Here is a 21,874-nt window from a genome sequence, read left to right on the forward strand (position 1 = left end):
GAAAGGAGGGTGAAAAATGCACCCCCAGATGACTACTTTTTCCTCCCTTATCTGCTCCCATAGACACCAATAATTGACTCAACAATAGTTCATACTTAATACACAATTTTCTTCCAAGATAAGGACTCACTTGACATCTTGTAGACTTTGGGTACAAATTTTCCGATTATAAACACTACCATCCATGGAGTGCCTGATTCATTCCATAAAAAACCCATGGCAAAGTGGTTTCTTCTTGTGCTTTACAATACCCTTGTGTGGTGGTGTAACATTCCGTCCACTTTTGCCATGCCAAATGATACTGATATACCTGCTTTATTAGCCTTCAAGGCTGCCATAGATGATCAAGCCTCATTCGGTGCCCTCAGTTCTTGGAATGATTCAGTCCACTACTGCGACTGGCACGGCATTTCGTGCAGTCGACAACATCGCAATAGAGTCGTCGAGTTGAACTTAACATCCAAAGGCCTTGTCGGATCACTCTCTCCTCATATCGCAAACCTCTCCTTCCTGAGGAGAATCATTCTTCCAAAAAACAACTTTCACGGCCCCATCCCCCAGGAGATCGGTCGTTTGTTTTGGCTTCAAGTAATACAACTCACCAACAATTCGTTTAGTGGTGAACTACCCAAAAACCTGTCGCGATGCTCTAACCTTGAGCAGTTGAACTTGGTAAACAACCAACTGAACGGAAACATCCCAGATGAGCTAGGTTCTTTGTCAAAGCTTGAAGCTTTAGGCCTCGGTAAAAATATGTTTTCTGGAACCATCACTCCTTCTGTTGGCAACCTCACGTCACTTGAAAGAATTATGTTGGCGGAATGTAATTTGCGGGGGGAGATTGCGGAGGGAATCTCTAAGCTTCGGAGATTGACATTTCTTCAATTCTCCGATAACAAGCTGTCTGGCAAGATTCCTTCTGGACTGTACAACATCTCCACTCTCAATATATTGTCATTAGACACTAACCAACTTGATGGAAGTATTGCACCTGATATATGCTCAAAACTTCCTAATCTCATGTTTTTGAGTGTCTTAGATAATTCTTTCACAGGAATGATACCTAACGCGTTGTCTAATGCTTCCGGGCTTGGACTGACAAACTTCGGTTACAATAACTTCATTGGGCCAGTGCCAAAAGATCTTGGAGAACTTTTGAATCTTCAAAAGCTGAACTTCCAAGTTAATCAGTTGCAGGATGACATATCTTTCATCTCTTCTCTAACAAACTGTACCGGTTTACAATATCTTCTTGTTGACGACAATCTTCTCAAAGGGCCATTGCCCGACTCGATAGCCAATCTCTCAATCGATCTTAGCTTCATGGTATTAGGCGGGAATCAACTACATGGAAGTATTCCTTCGGGTATTGGGAACCTCCTCAATCTCACTGTCTTACACATGACAAGGAATTATTTCTCCGGCCATATTCCTGACACTGTTGGCAGATTTCGTAAGTTGCAACAACTATATTTAGGCATGAACAAATTCACAGGACTGCCTTCTTCACTAGGTAATTTAACTGCACTGAATCTTCTGTACTTGGGACAAAATAATATCAGTGGAAGTGTACCTTTGAGTCTGGGCAACTGTCAAAACTTGTTAGCATTAGATCTTTCTCATAATAATCTATATGGTTCAATACCACTAGAAATTTTGAATCTTTCCTCCATTTCAACTTCCTTCAATCTGGGTTATAATTCCTTGACTGGTTCCCTTCCATCGGAAGTTGGGTCTTTGAAAAATCTAAAAGACTTCGATGTGTCCAATAATAGGTTATCAGGGTCTATTTCAAATTCGTTGAGCGAATGTTCAAGCCTGGAAGTGCTTCATTTGGAAGGCAATTCATTTCAAGGCAAGATACCTCAAAGTTTGAGCATGCTAAGGGGTTTAAGAGAGTTGGACCTTTCACGCAACAATTTAACGTGGCTGATCCCTAGTGGAGGTATTCCCGAACAGGTACAAAATAGGCCCGAGCACGGTCAAAGAAAAGGTCAACACGCTATGGACCAGTGACATGAGAAGTCAATGGTCCAGAGAGGTTGCACGATTCTCGGTGCAGTAACACGAGACGTTATTGGACCAAATACAAGAAAAGTGACATGTCATGCCACTGTTGAGATATCTTGTTCGGCAAAGAGAGAGCCGAACAGGAGGAGAGCTCCTTAGAAAGGAACTGGACTAAACCATTTCTAAAGGACCAGTTACATGTGAAGTAACTGGTCCAGGCCGTCTGTTCGGCCATGAGATGGCCGAACAAAGAGAGAAGTCCTATTGAAAGGAACATTCTAAAATGGTCCAGAATTACTGATATTCCGTTAAAGGATGAGATCCCAAGAATATAGGATCTAAGAAAGATACCCAACGAGTATGGGATGTTCGGCTTGTTATGGAAAGAGTCCTACAAGGATTAAAGAAATAAACTGATAAGGGAACGAGAATCCAAGAGATCCTAGTTTTCCTATACGAGTTAGGAATCCTATGGCAATAGGGATACTTGGGCAACAAGCATCCAAATGTCTATATAAACAGAGTAAGCCTAGAGGTAAAAGGTACGCAAGATACTGCATTCTTATTGCTTTCCTACTGATAATTATGGTTTGATTGCTAGTACGAAATACTAACAAAGGCGTCGGAGGGCCTTTGCCACGAAAGGCAAAGGTGCACTCACTCCTTGTCTGTTTTGCAGGATAAGGGTTTCATTGACAAGTTAGGGTTACGTTCAAGAGGCACGTGAAGCCGCTGCATTCCAGTGCTGTTCAGAGCATTACTTGAATTTGTCCACCTACAATTGGCGCCGTCTGTGGGAAACGAAAGAGTTCCCTTTGAAATACGACCATGGTGGAAGTAGATCCAGCAACGCCACACGACCCAAAGGATGTGTTAATTGGAGGAGGGGATAAGTCTCCACCCGGGGCTCCGAGAAAGCCCGAAGGAGGACACAAGAGGACCACGAGTAAGGGCCACCCCCTTACTATCCACGACAACTCCAAAAATAGAGATGGAGAGACGGCATCGAAGTCCACGAGAAGGACTAAATCCCATCGAGGGGATGAATCGATTGCACACTCCAGAAGTGTATACCGTAGCGAAGACGTTCTTGATAAGAAGAGACAAGAGATTGAGGAGTATGCTCGTTTGATCAAAAAACGAGAATGTGAGATCAGAGAACTAGAGAGGATCAGGGAACATCCGGAGTACTCCGGACTATCTCGAAGAAATTCTAGAGGCAGTGAATATGCTTTGGTACAGTACCAAAAGGCTCCTTCACGAGGAAGGAGGAGCAGAAGCAGAAGTCTGACCCCAAGGCGACATAAAGCTTCTCCACGAAAAGAAAGGAGCAAGATCCGAACACCCGAGCGAAGGAGGGTATCTCTGAGAAAGAGGAGAAGCAGAGGTCGAAGCTCTACCCCCGAGGAGGAAGGGAGTAGGAAACATCATAGGGACAGGTACGAGAGACCTGATTCCGATTGGGAAAGAATTAGATCCAAGAAAGGACCAGAGGATGAAGCCATGACTGCACGGGAAGCAGCACGGAAAGCACTTCAGAATATAGCATCCTCCCCTTTTGCAAAAAAGTTACAAGAGGCTAGATTGCCGACCAGGGTAAAGCACGGAACATTCATCCTCTACGAGACAGATGCTGATCCCGTGGCCCATATACAGCATTACCAGCAAGCAATGTTTATGCATGAAGGAGATGATGCAATCATGTGCAAGATGTTCCCGTCGAGTTTAGGGAAGGTTGCTTTGTCCTGGTTCCACAAATTGGGCTCACGCTCTATCCGAACATGGGTGCAGTTGGCCGAGGAATTCACTGCACGGTTCTTGACGAGCAGGAAAGCTCCCAAAACCTTTGAGAGTCTTTCTTTTATGAAGCAAGGAGAGGACGAGCCGATCAGGACTTATGCAAAGAAGTACTGGGAAACCTTCAACGAGATTGAAGGATGTAGTGAAGAATACGCAATAGCCACGTTCAAAACAAGCTTACCTGTCCGGGGGGAACTGCGTAAGTCTCTAAACATGAGTCCCGTGCAGACATTGGCAAAATTGATGGAGAGAATTGAGCAGCACGCCAGGAATGAGGATGACATCCTACGAGAGGATGGTAAATTGGCCGCCGAGCAAGTAAAGGGACCTATAAAGAAAGTTGACAAGCCAGAGCCCAAAACTTATCGTGAAAGAAAAGATTATGGGCATGCGAAGAAAGAGCAGTACAAGGATAAACAAGCCCCGGATCCCAAGTCATTCTTTTCCATAAACACGGTTTGGAAAGAGCCCATTTACAGGATTCTTTATCGAATAAAGAATCAACCTTATTTCAAATGGCCCCCAACTCTTGGTGGGAATAAAGATGCAAAACGTGCTACGAATCAGCACTGCAGTTACCATAAGGATTGGGGTCACATGACTGAGGACTGTGAGATGTTTAAACGGCATCTTGATGATTTGGTCTCACGAGGTTATCTCAAAGAATTTATCCAAGAAGATTCCAAGGATAAAGACAAGGCAATGGAGTTGGATTACGAACAGAATCCAAAAGGGGTAATCCATATGATACATGGATTAGCCGAACCTTATACGAGAAATGAGGTGAGATTGCTTCAGAGACAAGTGAAACATGACCAACATGTAATGCAGTTGGGGAAGAAAAGAGGGCGCAACGAAGGGGCAGGCAACGAGGGCATAGTTTTTACGGATGAAGATCTGGGAGGAGTCCAGGTACCTCACAATGATGCTTTGGTCATAACCCTACGAGTTGGGGAATATGATATGGAAAGAATCCTGGTGGATTCAGGGAGTTGCACCGAAGTGCTATACTATGATGCATTCAAGAAACTGGGGCTCACACAAGAAGATTTGGTACAATCAATAACTCCTTTGGTCGGATTTGGAGCAGGAGCAGTTTGGCCGTTAGGCAAGGTAACTCTGCCTGTTCGGGCTGGGACAGTGGTGCTACGAACCGACTTCTTAGTGGTGGATGTACCGTCTTCCTATAACGTGATTATAGGGAGAACATGGTTGCACAAGATGAGGGCAATCTCTTCAACTTTCCATCAGATGGTAAAGTTCCCAGGGTCTAATGGGATTGAGCACATCAAAGGTAACCAAAAGATAGCTCAACAATGTTTGATATCCATCATAAAAAGAGTCCATAATGCCCACTATGTTAATACTGTGGAAATTCCGGATCTGCCGACCATTGAGGATATTGAAAAAGACCCAACCGAGAGGGTAGTTGAGGATTTGAAGAAAACACTGATCAACGAGACTGATCCAGATAGGTATTTTCTAATTGGGGAATCACTGCAAGAAGAGGAAGAGAATGAACTGATAAGTTTCTTGAAAACTTATGTCGATGTATTTGCTTGGACACCAGAGGAGATGCCTGGGGTAAGTGCAGATGTTATCTGCCATCTTTTGAATATAGATCCACAGCATAAACCGGTTATTCAAAAGAAACGAAGGGCAGCCGTACAGCACGTTGACGCTGTAATTGAAGAAGTGGATCATTTGTTGGAAGCCAAGGCAATAAGGGAAGTTTATTATCCAGAATGGCTATCAAATACTGTTGTCGTCAAGAAAAAGAACGAAAAATGGCGTGTGTGTGTTGACTTCACAGATTTAAACAAAGCGTGCCCAAAGGATAGTTTTCCTCTTTCAAGGATTGACCAGTTGGTTGATTCAACAGCGGGATATGGACGGATGAGTTTTCTCGATGCATATCGAGGATACCATCAAATTGCAATGTTCGGGCCAGATCAGGAGAAGACGTCTTTTATTACACCACGAGGGTTGTACTGTTATAATGTCATGCCTTTTGGATTGAAGAATGCAGGGGCAACGTATCAGAGACTGGCAACCATCATGTTCAGAAAATTGCTCGGCAAAACTATGGAGGTTTACATAGATGACATGGTGGTGAAAAGTAAACATGGGCAAGGCCATATTGCAGATTTGAGAGAAGCTTTTGAGATTTTGAGGAAATACAAGTTGAAACTCAACGCCTCGAAGTGTGCGTTTGGAGTCGGTTCTGGAAAGTTTTTGGGCCATCTTGTAACTCTAAGGGGAATAGAGGCGAATCCCGACCAAATAAAGGCCTTACAAAATCTGGAAAGTCCTCGGACAACGAAAGAAGTCCAACGATTGACTGGGATGACAGCAGCTCTTAATCGATTTATTAGCCGATCAAGTGACAAGTGCAGACCTTTCTTTCAGCTGTTAAAGAAAAGGGAAGGGTTCAAATGGGGAGCAGAATGTGAACAAGCCTTCCAGGATCTGAAGGGATATTTGGCCTCTCCTCCCCTTTTTTCGACTCCAGAGCTAGGTGAGTCCCTAGTTTTATACTTAGCTGTTTCTGAGCATGCTGTAAGTGCAGTCCTCTTGAGAAACAAGGGATCCGAGCAAATCCCTGTTTATTATGTGAGCAAAACATTGTTAGATGCGGAAACGAGATATCTGCCCCTCGAGAAATTAGTCCTGGCATTAAGGACAGCAACCAGAAAATTGCCACATTATTTCCAGAGTCATAAAGTTGTGGTTTACACTGAGTTCCCGTTAAAATCACTGCTACGAAAGGCAGACTTCTCGGGAAGGATCTCAACTTGGTCCGTAGAGTTGAGCCAATACGACATTGATTATCAGCCGCGCACAGCAATCAAAGGTCAAGTGTTGGCTGATTTTGTGGAAGAATTCTCACCCACAGTAGCACCTTTGTCTCCTACGAGAAAGGAGCATGAGGCAACGCCACCTGTAACGAAGAAACATGAATCAGCCGAGCAAGATCCCTCAGAATGGAAGCTGTTTGTTGATGGGTCAGCTTGCAACACCGGTTCAGGAATTGGAGTTGTGCTTTTACCCCCTGAAGGGTCAATGTTGGAATTATCTGTTCGGCTAGGGTTCAGTGCATCAAATAACGTGGCAGAGTACGAGGCACTCTTAGCTGGTTTGAGAAGTGCAAAAACCCTAAAAGCTGAACGTGTTAGGGTGTATTCCGATTCACAACTCGTAGTCCATCAACTGTCCGGGCAATATGAAACCCGGAGCGAGAAGATGGCGGCATATGTACAGGTGACCAGAGATCTGCTCGATACCTTCGAGAGGGTGTATATTGAGCAGATAAGTTCTGGAAAGAATGCTCATGCAGATTCATTGGCATGGTTAGCCGCAGCTGTACCATCTGAGTTTAAAAGAAAAATAGCCGTGGAGTATCTGACTGAGCCGAGCATTGGGAGAAGTGTGGAGATGGTCTTGGACGTGAACCAAGGACCAAGTTGGATGGACCCAATAGTGGAGTTTTTACGAGATGAAACACTCCTTTTGGACAAAAAGGAGGCTCATAAAATCAGGACCAAATCTGCTCGGTTCTGGTTATCCCCAGAGGGAAAACTATATAGGAAGTCTTTTACAGGACCCTACTTGCTTTGTGTGCATCCTGAGATGGTGCAAAAGTTCCTCCATGAAATTCACGAGGGAACTTGTGGAAGCCATGCTGGTGGTCGGTCCATAGCCCACCGAGCAATCACCCAAGGGTATTGGTCGCCGTACATGCAAGAAGATGCTAAGGTGTACGTTAAAATTTGTGAGAAGTGTCAGAAATTTTCACCAATGATTCGAACACCAGCCGAGGACCTGGTGCCGCTGACAAGTCCATGGCCGTTTGCTCAATGGGGAATGGACATAGTAGGTCCACTACACAAAGCAACTGGGAATCGAAAATTCCTACTAGTTGCAACAGATTACTTCACTAAGTGGATCGAGGCAGAGCCATTAGCCAAGATCACTGAACCTATGATAGAAAGGTTCGTGTGGAAGAGCATCATAACTCGCTTTGGGGTACCTTATTCGTTGATTACAGACAATGGGTCACAATTTCAGAAGAAGTTCAAAACTTTCTGTGCCCAGTATGGGATAAGAAATTATTACTCAACTCCAGCCTACCCTTAAAGCAACGGACAAGCAGAGGCTTCAAACAAAACAATTCTTGATGGGATTAAGAAACGTTTGGATAAGGCAAAGGGGAAATGGCCCGATGAATTGCCATTGGTTCTATGGGCATACCGAACAACGCCTAGGAGGTCTACGGGAGAGACCCCCTATTCATTAGCATATGGAACAGAGGCTGTTATTCCATTGGAAATAGGTCTGCCGACCAATAGGACCACTTTGGTTGAAAGTGGAGGAAATGACAGAGCCTTGGAGATTGAGTTAGACTTTGCCGAGGAACGACGAGAGCGGGCCCTGGAGCACTTGGCCTCATACCAAGAGCAGCTCATCAAAAGTTATAATAAGAACGTACACCCACGAGAGTTCGGTGTTGGAGACCTTGTGCTACGAAAAGTGCTCGGTAATACTAAAGTGGCTAATGAGGGAAAGCTAGGGGCGAATTGGGAAGGCTCATATCGAGTTACAGAAATCGCGAGCATTGGGGCTTATCGATTGGCAGACTTGGATGGGAACCCAATGCCAAGACCTTGGAATGTCCATAATCTGAGAAAATTTTTTATATGAATAAGTTTTTCTTTATGCACATCGTGATTGTGTGAGAGTTACGAATAAAACTCTTTTGTGTTCTAGTTTTGTTGTTTTAGCTGCAAGGGGTACGAATAACGCCCTCTTGAGTTTTGCAGATTATGAATAAAGTTACTTTTTTAGTATACCTGCTGTTTTCTTGGTATTTGTTTTAAATACGAAATACGAAATTAATTTCCCTCATTCGTATTGGGGAGCAGGGTATAGGATATCCATTTAAGTACGTGACACTTAAATACAAGTTCGAAACACTTGTGTAAACTTCAAACATTTAAGTACGAAATACTTAAACGCAAGTACGAAACACTTGTGAGAATGCAAGTACGAAATACTTGTGAATTGTTCTAAGTACGTGAAACTTAAACACATACGAGAAACACTTGTATGAAATTGAAGTACGAGAAACTTGGACAGACATGCATAAACTTTAAACAAGAATATGTAAGCCACGAAATATTCAAAGTACGAGAAACTTAAAACCCCTGTGATGCATATGAATACATGCATAGAGCATACGAGAATATGCACAAACAGTCCACAGCATACGAGAATGTGCACAAACTTGGAAGCATACTAATATATGCATAAGTACGTGAAACCTTCAAACGATTAAGTACGGGAAACTTACAAATCAAAGACAAGTACAAAATACTAAACGAGTTTTTATCACAGTATTCTAACATCACAAAACCACAATTCAAATATGTGGCAAAACAGATTGTCAAGACACATAACGATTGAATTTATTCGTCTTCTGTGAGATCTTGGACAGCTGCAGGAGTAATTGTACGAGCTACTGGAGCAGCCAGCTCTTCTGTGGTATTTTCATCTTCAAGTGGACCACCACTGACTTCCTTTTGGCCAGGGTTGGTCATATCATTCTGTGGCTCCACTTCAGTAACAGGTTGTTCAGACACGTTCACCACCTGCTCTTCAGCCCTCTCCTCTACAATATCTTCCTCACAGCTAGCAGCAGCACTTGGTAAATCCATATTGGTCCAAAGGGGAGATGATTCAGGAATCTCTGCTTTTGCAAGGCAAGCAGTCCAGGAAGCCACCCAAACTTGGTCCTGAATTCCAGGCATTTGGCTTGTGTAGCTTTCCGTGGCAACCTTGATTCCTTCATTATACCCTTTCTCAAAAGCAGCTTTGGCTTCAGTCTGGGTCGTCTCAAGTTCCTTCAAAGTTTGTGCAAGACTGTCCTCCGCCCCATTCAGCTGTCCCTTTAAACCATCCGCTGTCCCTATAGCCTGGTTTCTTTCCCTCTCAAGCCTAATAATGGTACGTTGGAGCTTGGTGTTCTCACTGACAAGTTTGACACGTTGGGGCTCGGATTGGCTGAGTTTTTGAGCCATGGCCACCACTTTTTGCATCACCTGGAACGATCAAAACAGCTATGATTAAACATAAATATCAAATACTGTATACACTACAGTTCGCAAAGAGAAACTTTACCTTGGCGTTATGGGACATGAAAGAACTCAGTAAGTTGTCAGGAGACATTGCAACTTCTTTTTGCATGTCCACAGGCAATAGAAAGGCCTGGGACAATGCAAGTGCAGTCCCTTCAGTCTCAACAGAGTCCCGAGCAGTGATGGCTCGGTCCCCATGAGAGAAAGAGGGAGCCCATGCAGGAGCAGGAGACGAGGAGGAAGGTGGGGGTCTTTCTTGGGATTCCTCCACCCTTTGACGTTTTTCTCTGTGAATGGCTTCAATGTCTTCTGGAGAAAATCCAGGAGGAGCATCAATCTGAGTTTGGATGTGGCGGCCACGACCTTGACCTCCTTGGCCCCGAACAGTGCCACGACCTCGACCAGGGATGGTGAGAAGCCTGCCTAAATCAATTGGTCGGTTCATATCTAGAGGTGAGGGGGTGTAGCCGCTAGAAGAAGAATCAGATGTCGAGCTGGAAGCTTCTTCGGCAAGAGGAATAGGTTCGTTGGAGATTGGAGGTGTCCGAGAACGCCTCTCTTCTTGTTCGGGAACTGGTCTTGAAGGACCAGCTATTGCAGGGTTGTCAGCTGCACGGGTACGCCGATCAATAAAACCCCCATATGATGCTTTGTAGCTAAGTAGTACCTGAGCCGCTCATGCTCGGCCAGCAAGGTATGTCCCTTCACCGTTGAAAGCAAGTGCTCGTCTGATGTCAACTACATGCACTTGAGGGATTATGATATTATAACCTCGGTTAATGTTTGACGCTGAAACAAAGCAGAGCACAAGCAATTAGAAGCACGAAAAAGCTTTTCCTATGAAAAAGGACAAAACATATGAAATTAGGGGAAAGCACTAACGTGGGCTCCCGAATATGTGAGGGGCATGAAAACCAATCACTTGGTCGTCCTCATCTCTGGGTTCGAAGTTGCCCGTAACGATCAGAAAGTCGTCGTCATCCCCTCGAGCAGAGTCAGGGAGTTCGAGAACGAGCTTCTTTCTAGAATCCCTACTTTTTAAATAATACGTAAGGGCGTCCCCAGTTCTGGAAATGCTATATAGATGGTGGATATCGTACAAGCCTAGGGAGGTCCCTAACATTTGATTTAGGGCATTTATGCCCATAACTACTCGGAAGAAGTTAGCAGAAACCTGCATTGGGGAAAGCCTATAATATGCTAAGACTTGGCGGAGCAGAGGAGCTAAGGGAAACCTAACCCCGCCCTCAACGACAGCTACCACTGGAATGTGAAGAGTATCGGAATCGAAACTCTCACGAATGGCATCCTCAGGAGCCAAAACAGTAGCTACGTTGTCAGGAATCCCATATCGAGATCTGAAACTAGCCATGGTTTGAGGAGTATTACAGTGTCTCCGAAATCTTCCCATTACCAGAAAGGTTTTTGGGGTTCTTTGAAGTATAAAGAAAAGGGATGATGAAACCCTAACGAGAGATTGTAAACAATCCACCAAGAGAAATAGAAGCAATAAGGAGAGGAATGATGACTTCCGAAACAAGTCGATTGAATCCCTAAGAGCAGAGAGGAGGAGGTCTTGAAATGATGAACAGAGCTTCAATGGCGGGTAAAACTTGAAATCGTCTCTTTTTGCAGAAGGAGTCTAAGAGAGAGATTGGGGTTTTTTGAAAATGGGATGAAAACCCAAAAATACCCTAAAAGTTGGTGGCGTACGTGAAACGTCACCCCAGACGCCGTTTGAGCGTTCCGTTTTCCAATAAATACGTCTGTTCGTATTTAATGTAAAGCAATACGATGATCGACACGTGTAAAGGTTAGGGCTAAAAGCCTGTGACGGCCACACGAAAAGATGATTTTGCCTTAGCAACATGATGAAACATTGCACCAATATATGAAATAGGGTGCAGAAACAAAATGAATTTGCTCGGTAAAAGAGCTTTACTCGTCATCAAAGTAAATTATAAACGAGTAAGGCTGGGGAGCAATTGTAGAGAGGTATTCCCGAACAGGTACAAAATAGGCCCGAGCATGGTCAAAGAAAAGGTCAACACGCTACGGACCAGTGACATGAGAAGTCAATGGTCTAGAGAGGTTGCACGATTCTCGGTGCAGTAACATGAGACGTTATTGGACCAAATACAAGGAAAGTGACATGTCATGCCACTGTTGAGATATCTTGTTCGGCAAAGAGAGAGCCGAACAGGAGGAGAGCTCCTTAGAAAGGAACTGGACTAAACCATTTCTAAAGGACCAGTTACATGTGAAGTAACTAGTCCAGGCCGTCTGTTCGGCCATGAGATGGCCGAACAAAGAGAGAAGTCCTATTGAAAGGAACATTCTAAAATGGTCCAGAATTACTGATATTCCGTTAAAGGATGAGATCCCAAGAATATAGGATCTAAGAAAGATACCCAACGAGTATGGGATGTTCGGCTTGTTATGGAAAGAGTCCTACAAGGATTAAGGAAATAAACTGATAAGGGAACGAGAATCCAAGAGATCCTAGTTTTTCTATACGAGTTAGGAATCCTATGGCAATAGGGATACTTGGGCAACAAGCATCCAAATGTCTATATAAACAGAGTATGCCTAGAGGTAAAAGGTACGCAAGATACTGCATTCTTATTGCTTTCCTATTGATAATTAGGGTTTGATTGCTAGTACGAAATACTAACAAAGGCGTCGGAGGGCCTTTGCCACGAAAGGCAAAGGTGCACTCACTCCTTGTCTGTTTTGCAGGACAAGGTTTTCATTGACAAGTTAGGGTTACGTTCAAGAGGCACGTGAAGCCGCTGCATTCCAGTGCTGTTCAGAGCACTACTTGAATTTGTCCACCTACACCTAGTTATATCAGTGAGCTTGCATTAGAAAAACTGAATCTGTCTTTCAATATGCTGTATGGAGAAGTTCCAACAAAAGAAATTTTTCGAAACGGCAGTGCGATTTCAATTCTTGGAATGGATGATCTATGTGGAGGCATTGCTAAACTACATCTTCCTCCTTGCCCATCCTCAATATCCAACAGAAACAAGCTATCTCACAAGACAAAAATAATACTATATGTGGTGGTCGCTCTTGTGATATGTTCAACTTTGGTAGTTTTATTGTTTATGTTTCGTCGCCGACAACGTGTCTTAAGGAAGCCGACCTCTTCCATGCCTTCTTTCGAACACCAAAATTTGAAAGTTTCTTATGCTGATCTTCTCGAAGCCACCAATGGATTCTCAGAGGCTAATGTCGTTGGTGTTGGGAGTTCTGCTTCTGTATATAAAGGAATTCTTGACCAAGACCAGATTGTTGTGGCGGTGAAAGTGCTCAATCTTTAGATCAGGGGAGCTTTAAAGAGCTTCATGTTAGAATTCAAAGCACTTCAAGCCATAAGACATCGAAATCTTTTGAAGGTATTAAGTGCTTGTTCTAGCATAGACTTCCATGGTAATGAATTCAAAGCTATAGTATATGAATTCATGGCCAATGGAACATTAGATAGATGGCTGCATCAAAATGGAGCAGAGCACGAGTACCTGAAAGTGATTCAGAGACTGGACATTTCTATAGATATTGCTTCTGCACTTGAGTATCTTCATTGTGGTTGCAAGTCAACAATCATTCATGGTGATCTGAAGCCAAGTAATGTCCTTTTGGATGATACAATGGCTGCCCATGTTGGAGATTTCAGGTTAGCAAAAATTATTTCAGCAGCTGCAACAGAGGTAGAGCAACATCAAAGCACTTCAATTGCAATAAGGGGAACAATAGGCTACGTTGCTCCAGGTACATAATGTCAAACTACCAGTTTTCTGAGATTACAAAACCAAAAGCTCATTTGTAAAGCGAAATTTGCAAATTGCATAGAAGAGTTATAGCATCATTAGAAACTCTACAAACTTAAGCTTATCAAAAAAAAATAAACCTCTACAAACTTAAGCCCAAAACAAAGTGTGAAATATATGTATGCGCCCATTTTTTGCTCCAAAATTTCCTGTTACTATGTGTAACCTGACCTCCTCACTTTCCACATACTATCCACTTTAATGGTCGACTAGTTTAGCTCACCATAAACATTTCTTGATGCACAAAATCTTTGTACATATCTTTAGAATGTGCATATATAGATATTAGCTGCCATCAAGTCTTATGGAGCGGAACATTGCTCTGGCCTTAAATGGCCTCTCGTTAGTGTGCGGTGGGATTGATCCATGAGAGATTCGTTGAGACACGCTTAAGCTTCCAAACTCTCTCAGTTATAAAACACAAAGTACAACTTAACTTTTTATACAAGTCTCCTTTTTTAGTGGAAAATATAATTCAACTCCATCATTCTCGATAATGATCTCATTTTATCACACACTAAATTCCAATTGATGGTATTGTTATCGAATGATATAAAAGCATGACATGCGTATAACATCAACAGTACTATTTCATTTAATATGACATTAAAATGCAGATTTTAGAGTCATTAGCATGCCACCTTATGAGATTTGCTCTGTCCACTAAGGTGCAATAACAATTTGGATGGATTTGTAGAATATGGCATGGGTGACATGGCCTCCACTCTAGGGGATGTATATAGCTTTGGGATTCTTCTACTAGAGATGTTTACCTGCAAAAGACCAACTGACAATATATTTAAAGATCATCAAAATCTTCATAGCTTCGTTAAGAATGCTTTGCCTGACCAAGTGATGGATATCGTCGATCCCCGCATCCAACTGGAGCATAACAATGGAAGTTGGATCAACAAATGCATGGTTTCCATTCTGACAATTGGAGTTGCATGTTCATCGGAATCGCCAAGAGACCGAACGGAGATGGCAACCGTTGTGAACAAACTGTGTAAGATAAAAAAAGACTTGTGCGGACAAAGGGTGGAAAGAATCGGAAGTCGATAAATGTTTTGCGACATGAAAGCCAAAGGTGTGTAGCACAGACTCAAATCTTTCCCCTTCGGTTCTAATCAGCTCATGTTGTATGCATGTGTTTGAGTGTAAGTGAACTAAAGACTTATTTTTCTTTCTGTCCAGGATGACTACCAAGGCCCTCCAACGATGGTACCTCCACAATATGCTGCTCCGAATCATCGAGAACCTGGTTTCTTTGAGCGATGATTGGTGATTCTTTGTCCTTTCTTCGGTATTTATTATGTATAATAATTGTTCATCAGTTCGTGTGGAAAGGGATGGATTACAGTGGTAGTTTCGCACTTTGCTGAAATTCCATGTCCAAATAGTTCGATCTTTCTCCTTTTTTCGCTGTTGTTGAATGTCAGAGTTCAGAGATAGATTATAGAAGCACACGAACTTTCATGGAATATGGCGTGTGACATCCGACACTCCCGAACACATTTATTGGAGATTTGTCTAAATGTGTCGAGGGATTTCTTTTGTTAATAACTAGCGCTATGCCGACGCGCTACGCGCGTCGGTGTGGCATAATAGTCTTACGGATCGCAGTTGGTATGTATTCCTAGGAAATATGTGGGTTTGTTAACTCATAGCATAACGAGAAAAAAGTTTGTTTTGTCAGTTTAGTTTAAATTTGATTAGGTATGATCGATTAAAAGAAACTATTGGGAAGCAGAATTATGCCAACCATATGTTGAGCGTGGGTGTGCAAATGGATTTGTGAATGGGTGTGCCGTTAGAATTATTGTAGCTAGTTATGCTATAGAGAAGTTATGTCGTGAACTATGGATCCTGGGTAAAATTTCCCCTCACTTGAAAGTTGTTATCTCAATAATCCAATTTTCTGATCAATCTTCGTAATAGAGGAGTTTCAATTCTGGCACTTTACAATGCTTCTAAACTCAGCTGACTGTTGGGCTGCAACCAGTAAAATTGTAGAAGGAAGACTTGGGCTTAAAAGCTCAATCAAAGCCTAAACTCGAAGCCCAGTTTTCCATGCCCAAGTGTCATTTGTAGTAAGTATCGATGACCTCAGAACGAAATTAGCAACAGGTAATGTCAGGAGTCCTGAGTGCTTCTTCACTTGCTTGTCAATCAACTCACTGTATGTTGAATGGAAGATACTAAGCAATGTGGTAATTTATTGATGGTGATTATGAGTGTCCTTTAAGACACCCCTCGGAATAAAAAGATTTTTTCATCCTACGCAGAATTCTTGAGGGAAAATTTTTTTCATGAGCAAACCTTGTGAAATGTTAAAGAACCTCAGCACTTCGTTTGGATACCTGTTATGGAAGAGAGCAACTATATCGTCAACTAATGCCGTTGCGTTAAATTTTCTCGTACTCAAAAGCTGGAACCTCGAGAATTCAATTTGTTGAATAACCCTTGACATAAATTTAACAACAGGTAACTGCGGAAGCTATAAGTGCTTCTGTACTTGGAAGTCAGTTAACTAATTGTATGTTGAATGCAAGTTACCAAGAAAGGGGGCAATTTCAAGAAGGCGATCATGAATGTTGTCTAATGCAGCTTTTCGAATTTAAATAGATTTTAAGCGCACATTGTATACTTGAGAAAAGAAATGTTGCATAAGCAAAGGATGTAAAGATTTAGACAACTTTGAGACCTCGTTTGGGTAGTTCTTTAAAAAAATAGAATTAATAATATCACTAATCTTTGATTGCATAACATTCTTGCAGAAATCAATTTTGAAGAGTTGATCAACAGAATAAACCAGGTGTACTTTGTTTTAGCACCTGTAACTGGACCGACAAAAGGAAGAAGTTATAGATTACATAATTAATAGAAATAAATGTGTCATACACTGGGCAATTTGGAGGTAACTTATTTTATAAAGCTTTATTACAGTTTTATTGTAATTAAGTAACTTGTCATTTTAATCAGGTAAACTGAAGTTAATTACCCTTGATTTTCTAATGGTCCCCTTTATTTATGTCACGTGTCTTCCATTTGACAGAGAGAAGTAAAATGACAGATATGGAGCAAATAATGCCTTCGTTATTTAGTTGAGTAAAAAATAGTCAACTTGTGTAAATAATTTCCGAAAAACTGTGTTTGGCATATGGGATTCTAAACGTATGTAACTTGTCTGCTGTAAAAAATTAATATATACATAAACACTTTTTAAAGAAACAGAGGATCACAGGAAAATAAATTTATAAGCCTAGATAAGTTTGTTTTGAATTGCAAGTAAATCGTCATTTGTGTTGTAAGTAATCCAAAGTAGGTAATACACATGGTATTCCAAAACGATGATGCTCGTGATTTGTTTAGTTACCATAACGGTGCATATCCAAACAGTTATACAAAAAGTAGTAAAGTATTTGCATACACAACCAACAATGCCAGAGCTGCTAGAACTTGATTCTATATACTTATCTCCAAGTGCTAGCAAGTGGATTGGATTTCACATGAACTGATTTCGATACCAGGGATAAATTTTCTCTCCTCATTCACCATCAAAAACAATCACTCTTGCTAAAAGTTCCTTGGTCATCAATACTGCGATAAAATCACCAATGAACAACTCTAGTTCAGCAATGAAATCTATAAGAGCCTCGTCATTCATCACCCCATCTGCAACTGGAATTGTCCATTCTTGATCTTGCAATGCAAACACAATTTGCTGCTCACTATCGTGTTCAAAAAAGGGTTCACGACAGTCTTGGAAAGCCTGTTGAATGATGATATTAGGCACGTATTTATGGTAATTGTTATCACTGCATTCAATGTAATAATGTAAAACATATCTTAGATATCCAGACCTTGACCATGTCATCCTCAATATCACAGCCAATCGTGAATTCACAAACTGTTGTGCGGTCAAACCATATCCCTGGGAACCATGAAGTCTCAACCACGGCTATTACCAGCATGCAAAAAGGAAAGAAATTAAACTGAAATGTTGGTACACAGATTTAAAATGTTGTGATGAATGTAACCAAGAATTTACCAGGCAAATGATAGAATGGTGGAGGGAGAGCATTTTGGTTTGAGTATGTGTTAAACACGACAGTATGCTCCTTATTAAAAATTAGAACCTCAAAAATGCAAGTGGTTTCGCTTGCCAAGACCATTTGATAACCATCAATCAAGTGATTCTCGATGCAAAACTCTTCCCATCCAACGCCAAATCTGCGACCTACTATTTGAATAGGCCGCACTCTGGCTTGATTTTTAAGTAGAATCCAGGTAATATTACCATGAGCTCGTAACACTTCTCTTAGTGCATCTGGGATGCTCAGATTCTGTGTGTTATAAAATCCAACAAACACCTAAAAACAAGAAATCATTAAACAACTGAAACGTGATGTAGTATTTAAAAGTTTACCTGGTTGGTAATGGAGTATCATCCGTAATCCACTTAAAGAACCAGCAAGGTCGTGCCACTGTCGTGATTTACAAAGGAAATTATGAGTTCAGTAATTTAATTCTGCGATAGAGTTTTTAGATTACAAAAGTATTGTACTTTATAGAAACAAAGATATGTATTTACTTTGCAATCGCTGTTCAATAAACGAATAATACTGCAGTTTGCTTATCCAGTCCTGGAAATCATCCTCAAACATCCATTCGTTTGGGCTATCACCATGCAAATAACTGTATTGTTGAATGAAGGCATTATGAGCTCTGTATCTTGCTATATTTGTACGTCGATTGGTCACTGTTGCGATCGATTCAGCATGTCCAAAAATATTGACCAAATAAAACACCGTTTTAGTAGTGTTGTTGATGCTAATGCTCTCTATGTACCTACATCGCACAAAGGGGGTACACCTGTTTATCTTTGCACGTACATGTTCTAAGCATTATAAACTCTTGTAAAATTCGTGATCCAATGAGCAGAGAAAAAATTATTCATCCCTAAATTTATGTATTACATCGGAAGGGAGATAGTGAAGTTTTACTTCTCAGGTAGCGGTAAGCGGAGAGTGGAAGCGTTTCTTTGTGTTGCTCCATATGGCGTGAAGATTACTGTACTCCATGCGATTCTGGAGTTTTAAAATACCAAGGAAAACTACAGAGACGTTCGAGTGAAGTTTTTGGTACACGAAAAGCCGTAGGAATCGTGGGGTTATGGAGTTGGCATTTCGTGTGTCAGAATGGCAGAGTTGTTTTGAGTTTAATCTTGGGTACCGTGGGAACTAATGTCGTCAATTGGTTGTTACAGAAACTCAACTGGATACTATTTATTTGAGCAATATTGTTCACATGTGCAGGGGTTGTCCACCTAAGGTTTTATGTGTTTTTGTTTTTTATTTAACCTATTTCACTTATGATTCGTTAGGCCTATTTTGTTTGAATAGGGCAACTGAATTTTTCCAAAGGGATGTTAATTAGTTTTATATTAAATTGTTATTACTATATAATTATTTTTTCTGGGAATTGATGTAGTGTCGTGATGAAAGAAATTTTAAAATTTACAAACTATAATACAAATATTTTCTTTCTGGTGTAGATGCAAACAAGCCAGTATGATAATTTTTTGGCCTTTATTTATGTAGTATTAGATTTCTTTCATAATTTACATGTATTGGGATTTGTTTGATCATGGGGATGCAATAACGTTCATAAACTTTATGAGAAACTAACAAATACAGCTAAAATTTGGACAGGTGGAAAACCAAAACAGAGACGTTTAAAGTACTAAAGATTATTAAAATAAACTAAATTACAACTTATGCGGTGTTAAAACTATTATGAATGAAATTACGAAAACATGCTAATATTCATCATTTGCTTAACAGTAGAAATTAGTAGAATACCAACAATCACCGCAAATAATAAATAAATTAAATGGAATTTGCGAAATTCATAATGAGTTTCTTATACAATAGAAGTTTAATTTAAATTATGCAACAAAAAGGAATGCTAAATATTGTAGCAAATTAAACAGGATTAATAAATTAGCGAAGTATTTAATTAAGGCTCCCATATTTATTTCACAAACCATAATAAAATAATATGGAGCATATATTTATATGTTTTATTGTCGTTATTAAGTAAACCAAAGCCACCTTTAATTTTTCCATTGTATCATTTTATGCATATCACGTGTCTGCCAATCGACAAAGAGAACTAAAATTCAATGGCTCCTTATCTAGTTGAGTTACAAATAGTTACTCCAACGGCAAGTAAATAATTACCTAAAAGACGTGAGTGGTACACGGGCTTTCAAATGCGTATAACTCCTCCACTGTAAAAAATTAGGGCACAGTTCTTTTAATTACGTCGCTCTTGATTTGAAAATCCTTCGAGCAAAACAATGGCGCGCGAAGAGAAAGCTACTTCTCGATCATCAGCTTCACGAAAGAGCAAGGCAAAGAAACAAAGTTCGCTAGAGCCGAAAGCTTTAATGCAAAATTATCCACCAAGATATCCTCAATGCCTCAGAGAGGCGAAGCAGGTGAGGCACGAATATCTTATCGCTGTAATCAATAATCCAGCTAATTTTGTGCTTGGTCCAATTTATTACCCACATGCACCAGCGGAACTTCCCACTTATTATCTAGCAAATTGTGATGAGCCTTTGCTTCTTTCACTTCCGGGTTTACATCGAACTGGCTGGGTTTCTAAGTGTACCATTCGATCATGGCCAACTGTTTTTCTATCCTGGGAAATGTGGGTTAGTCAAATGAAGAAGTTTTTAGCCCCATCATGGCTAGAGATGAGTCTTTACGAGGCTATTGATTTGTCTACTCAATCGTTTGAATTAAACCCAAATTTAATTGCTGCTGCTGCATGCTTTTGGTCCGTTTCTTCAAATGCTTTTGTATTCCCTTGTGGATTAATGACACCGAACGTATTGGATATTATTCATCTAACTGGTCTGTCATGTTTGGGCGAGGAGGTAAATCCCACCCTTGATCATAAGCCCTATGATCCGCCATTTAAAATGTCTGAAGGTTTATGTAGTTATGCAAATTTCATAGACAAGTACGCTGGGTTAGATGATCAAGAGCCTTGTTTTAACGAGAAAATTGCGTTCTATTTGTATTGGCTCAATAAATACCTTATGTGTGTATCTTGTATAAAGATCACCAAAGAATATATTCATTTGGCTATATGTCTAACCCAAAATACCAAGCTGGCGCTGGCTCCATTTGTTTTAGGTACATTATACAAGGGGCTCTGGTCATTTGTACAAAAGAAAATAACCAGTAATTGCGGTGGGCCGTTTTGGATTCTCCAGGCATGGTTATATGCTTATTTTCCAGCCATTAAACCTCTCAGCAACTATGGCAGGAGAAAAGACGATGGACAATATTTAAGTTATGCTGAATATTTCTTATCTCACGAGCCAAAACAGGAGAATATTTCATTTAAAAGATACTTCAAGACTTTTTACAAACCTGGTATTGGAGATACTCCAAATTGGCTTCCTTTTAAGGAATGCTCCTATCCAACATCCGAGGGGATAAAACCCATACTTCACTTAATGGTTCCAGATGGAGTGGCGAACCAATTTTGGGCAACCATCTTGATTTCTAGGTTCATCTCAGTTGGATTTTCTCCATCAACAATAAATTTCTCCAACTATAGTTTTGAGATATATTGTCCTAACCAATGTGCTAGGCAGTTTGGATTGGTTCAAAGGATTCCTGTTCCTTATACGCATCCCAAGATTAAAGATCTGGTGCAAACCAGGCCAAATGTGACCGACACTGATGTTATCAAAGAATTAGTTAAGCATTTCAAAAGAAGCATAACAACTTTTCAGTTTGAAAGCTTTGTTGCTAGCCTTGCATCTACGCCAGAGTTCAATTTCTGGTGGAATTGTATGCAAGGAATATTATTTACCAAGGACTTGGAGAATTGCCTTTTTCGGTTGGATTTCGAAAATACCAAGTCAGGTTGGATACTACCTGTACTCAGTTGTTTAATGCAGCACTTTCTGTTTTACTTACTAATTGTATCTGCGTTATTTCTACAGGTACAGTTCCCAAAGAGCCATGTGCTCCTAAAGTGCAGGGCAAAGAGAAGGGTAAAAAGGCTACA

General features: G+C 41.0%; 2 protein-coding genes across 2 annotated transcripts; both read left to right on the forward strand.

The window, feature by feature from the left end:
• Positions 1–216: 216 nt before the first annotated feature.
• LOC131306983 (LRR receptor-like serine/threonine-protein kinase EFR) lies at positions 217–13,270 on the forward strand. The gene is made up of 6 exons (XM_058333417.1): positions 217–1,945; positions 9,398–9,514; positions 9,680–9,813; positions 9,968–10,102; positions 10,269–10,354; positions 12,790–13,270. The coding sequence occupies exons 1-6, from the start codon at positions 217–219 to the stop codon at positions 13,268–13,270; spliced, it is 2,682 nt and encodes an 893-aa protein (XP_058189400.1).
• Positions 12,791–14,965, forward strand: LOC131307416 (probable LRR receptor-like serine/threonine-protein kinase At3g47570). The gene is made up of 2 exons (XM_058333912.1): positions 12,791–13,718; positions 14,475–14,965. Exons 1-2 carry the CDS (start codon positions 13,295–13,297, stop codon positions 14,837–14,839), a joined length of 789 nt encoding a protein of 262 aa, XP_058189895.1. The 5' UTR covers positions 12,791–13,294; the 3' UTR covers positions 14,840–14,965.
• Positions 14,966–21,874: the final 6,909 nt, after the last annotated feature.

Source organism: Rhododendron vialii, chromosome 11a (assembly GCF_030253575.1).
Source record: "Rhododendron vialii isolate Sample 1 chromosome 11a, ASM3025357v1".
Taxonomy (NCBI): Eukaryota; Viridiplantae; Streptophyta; class Magnoliopsida; order Ericales; family Ericaceae; genus Rhododendron; species Rhododendron vialii.

Bases quoted from the DNA above. Each gene is read 5' to 3' on its own strand.
- LOC131307416 (XM_058333912.1), top strand. From the start codon at position 13,295: ATGTTAGAATTCAAAGCACTTCAAGCCATAAGACATCGAAATCTTTTG. The intron at 13,719-14,474 runs GTACATAATGTC...ATGGATTTGTAG, and splicing joins AATAGGCTACGTTGCTCCAG to AATATGGCATGGGTGACATG.
- LOC131306983 (XM_058333417.1), top strand. From the start codon at position 217: ATGGCAAAGTGGTTTCTTCTTGTGCTTTACAATACCCTTGTGTGGTGG. The intron at 9,515-9,679 runs GTAAATCCATAT...TCTCAAAAGCAG, and splicing joins ACAGCTAGCAGCAGCACTTG to CTTTGGCTTCAGTCTGGGTC. The intron at 10,355-12,789 runs GTGAGAAGCCTG...ACCTACACCTAG, and splicing joins CACGACCTCGACCAGGGATG to TTATATCAGTGAGCTTGCAT.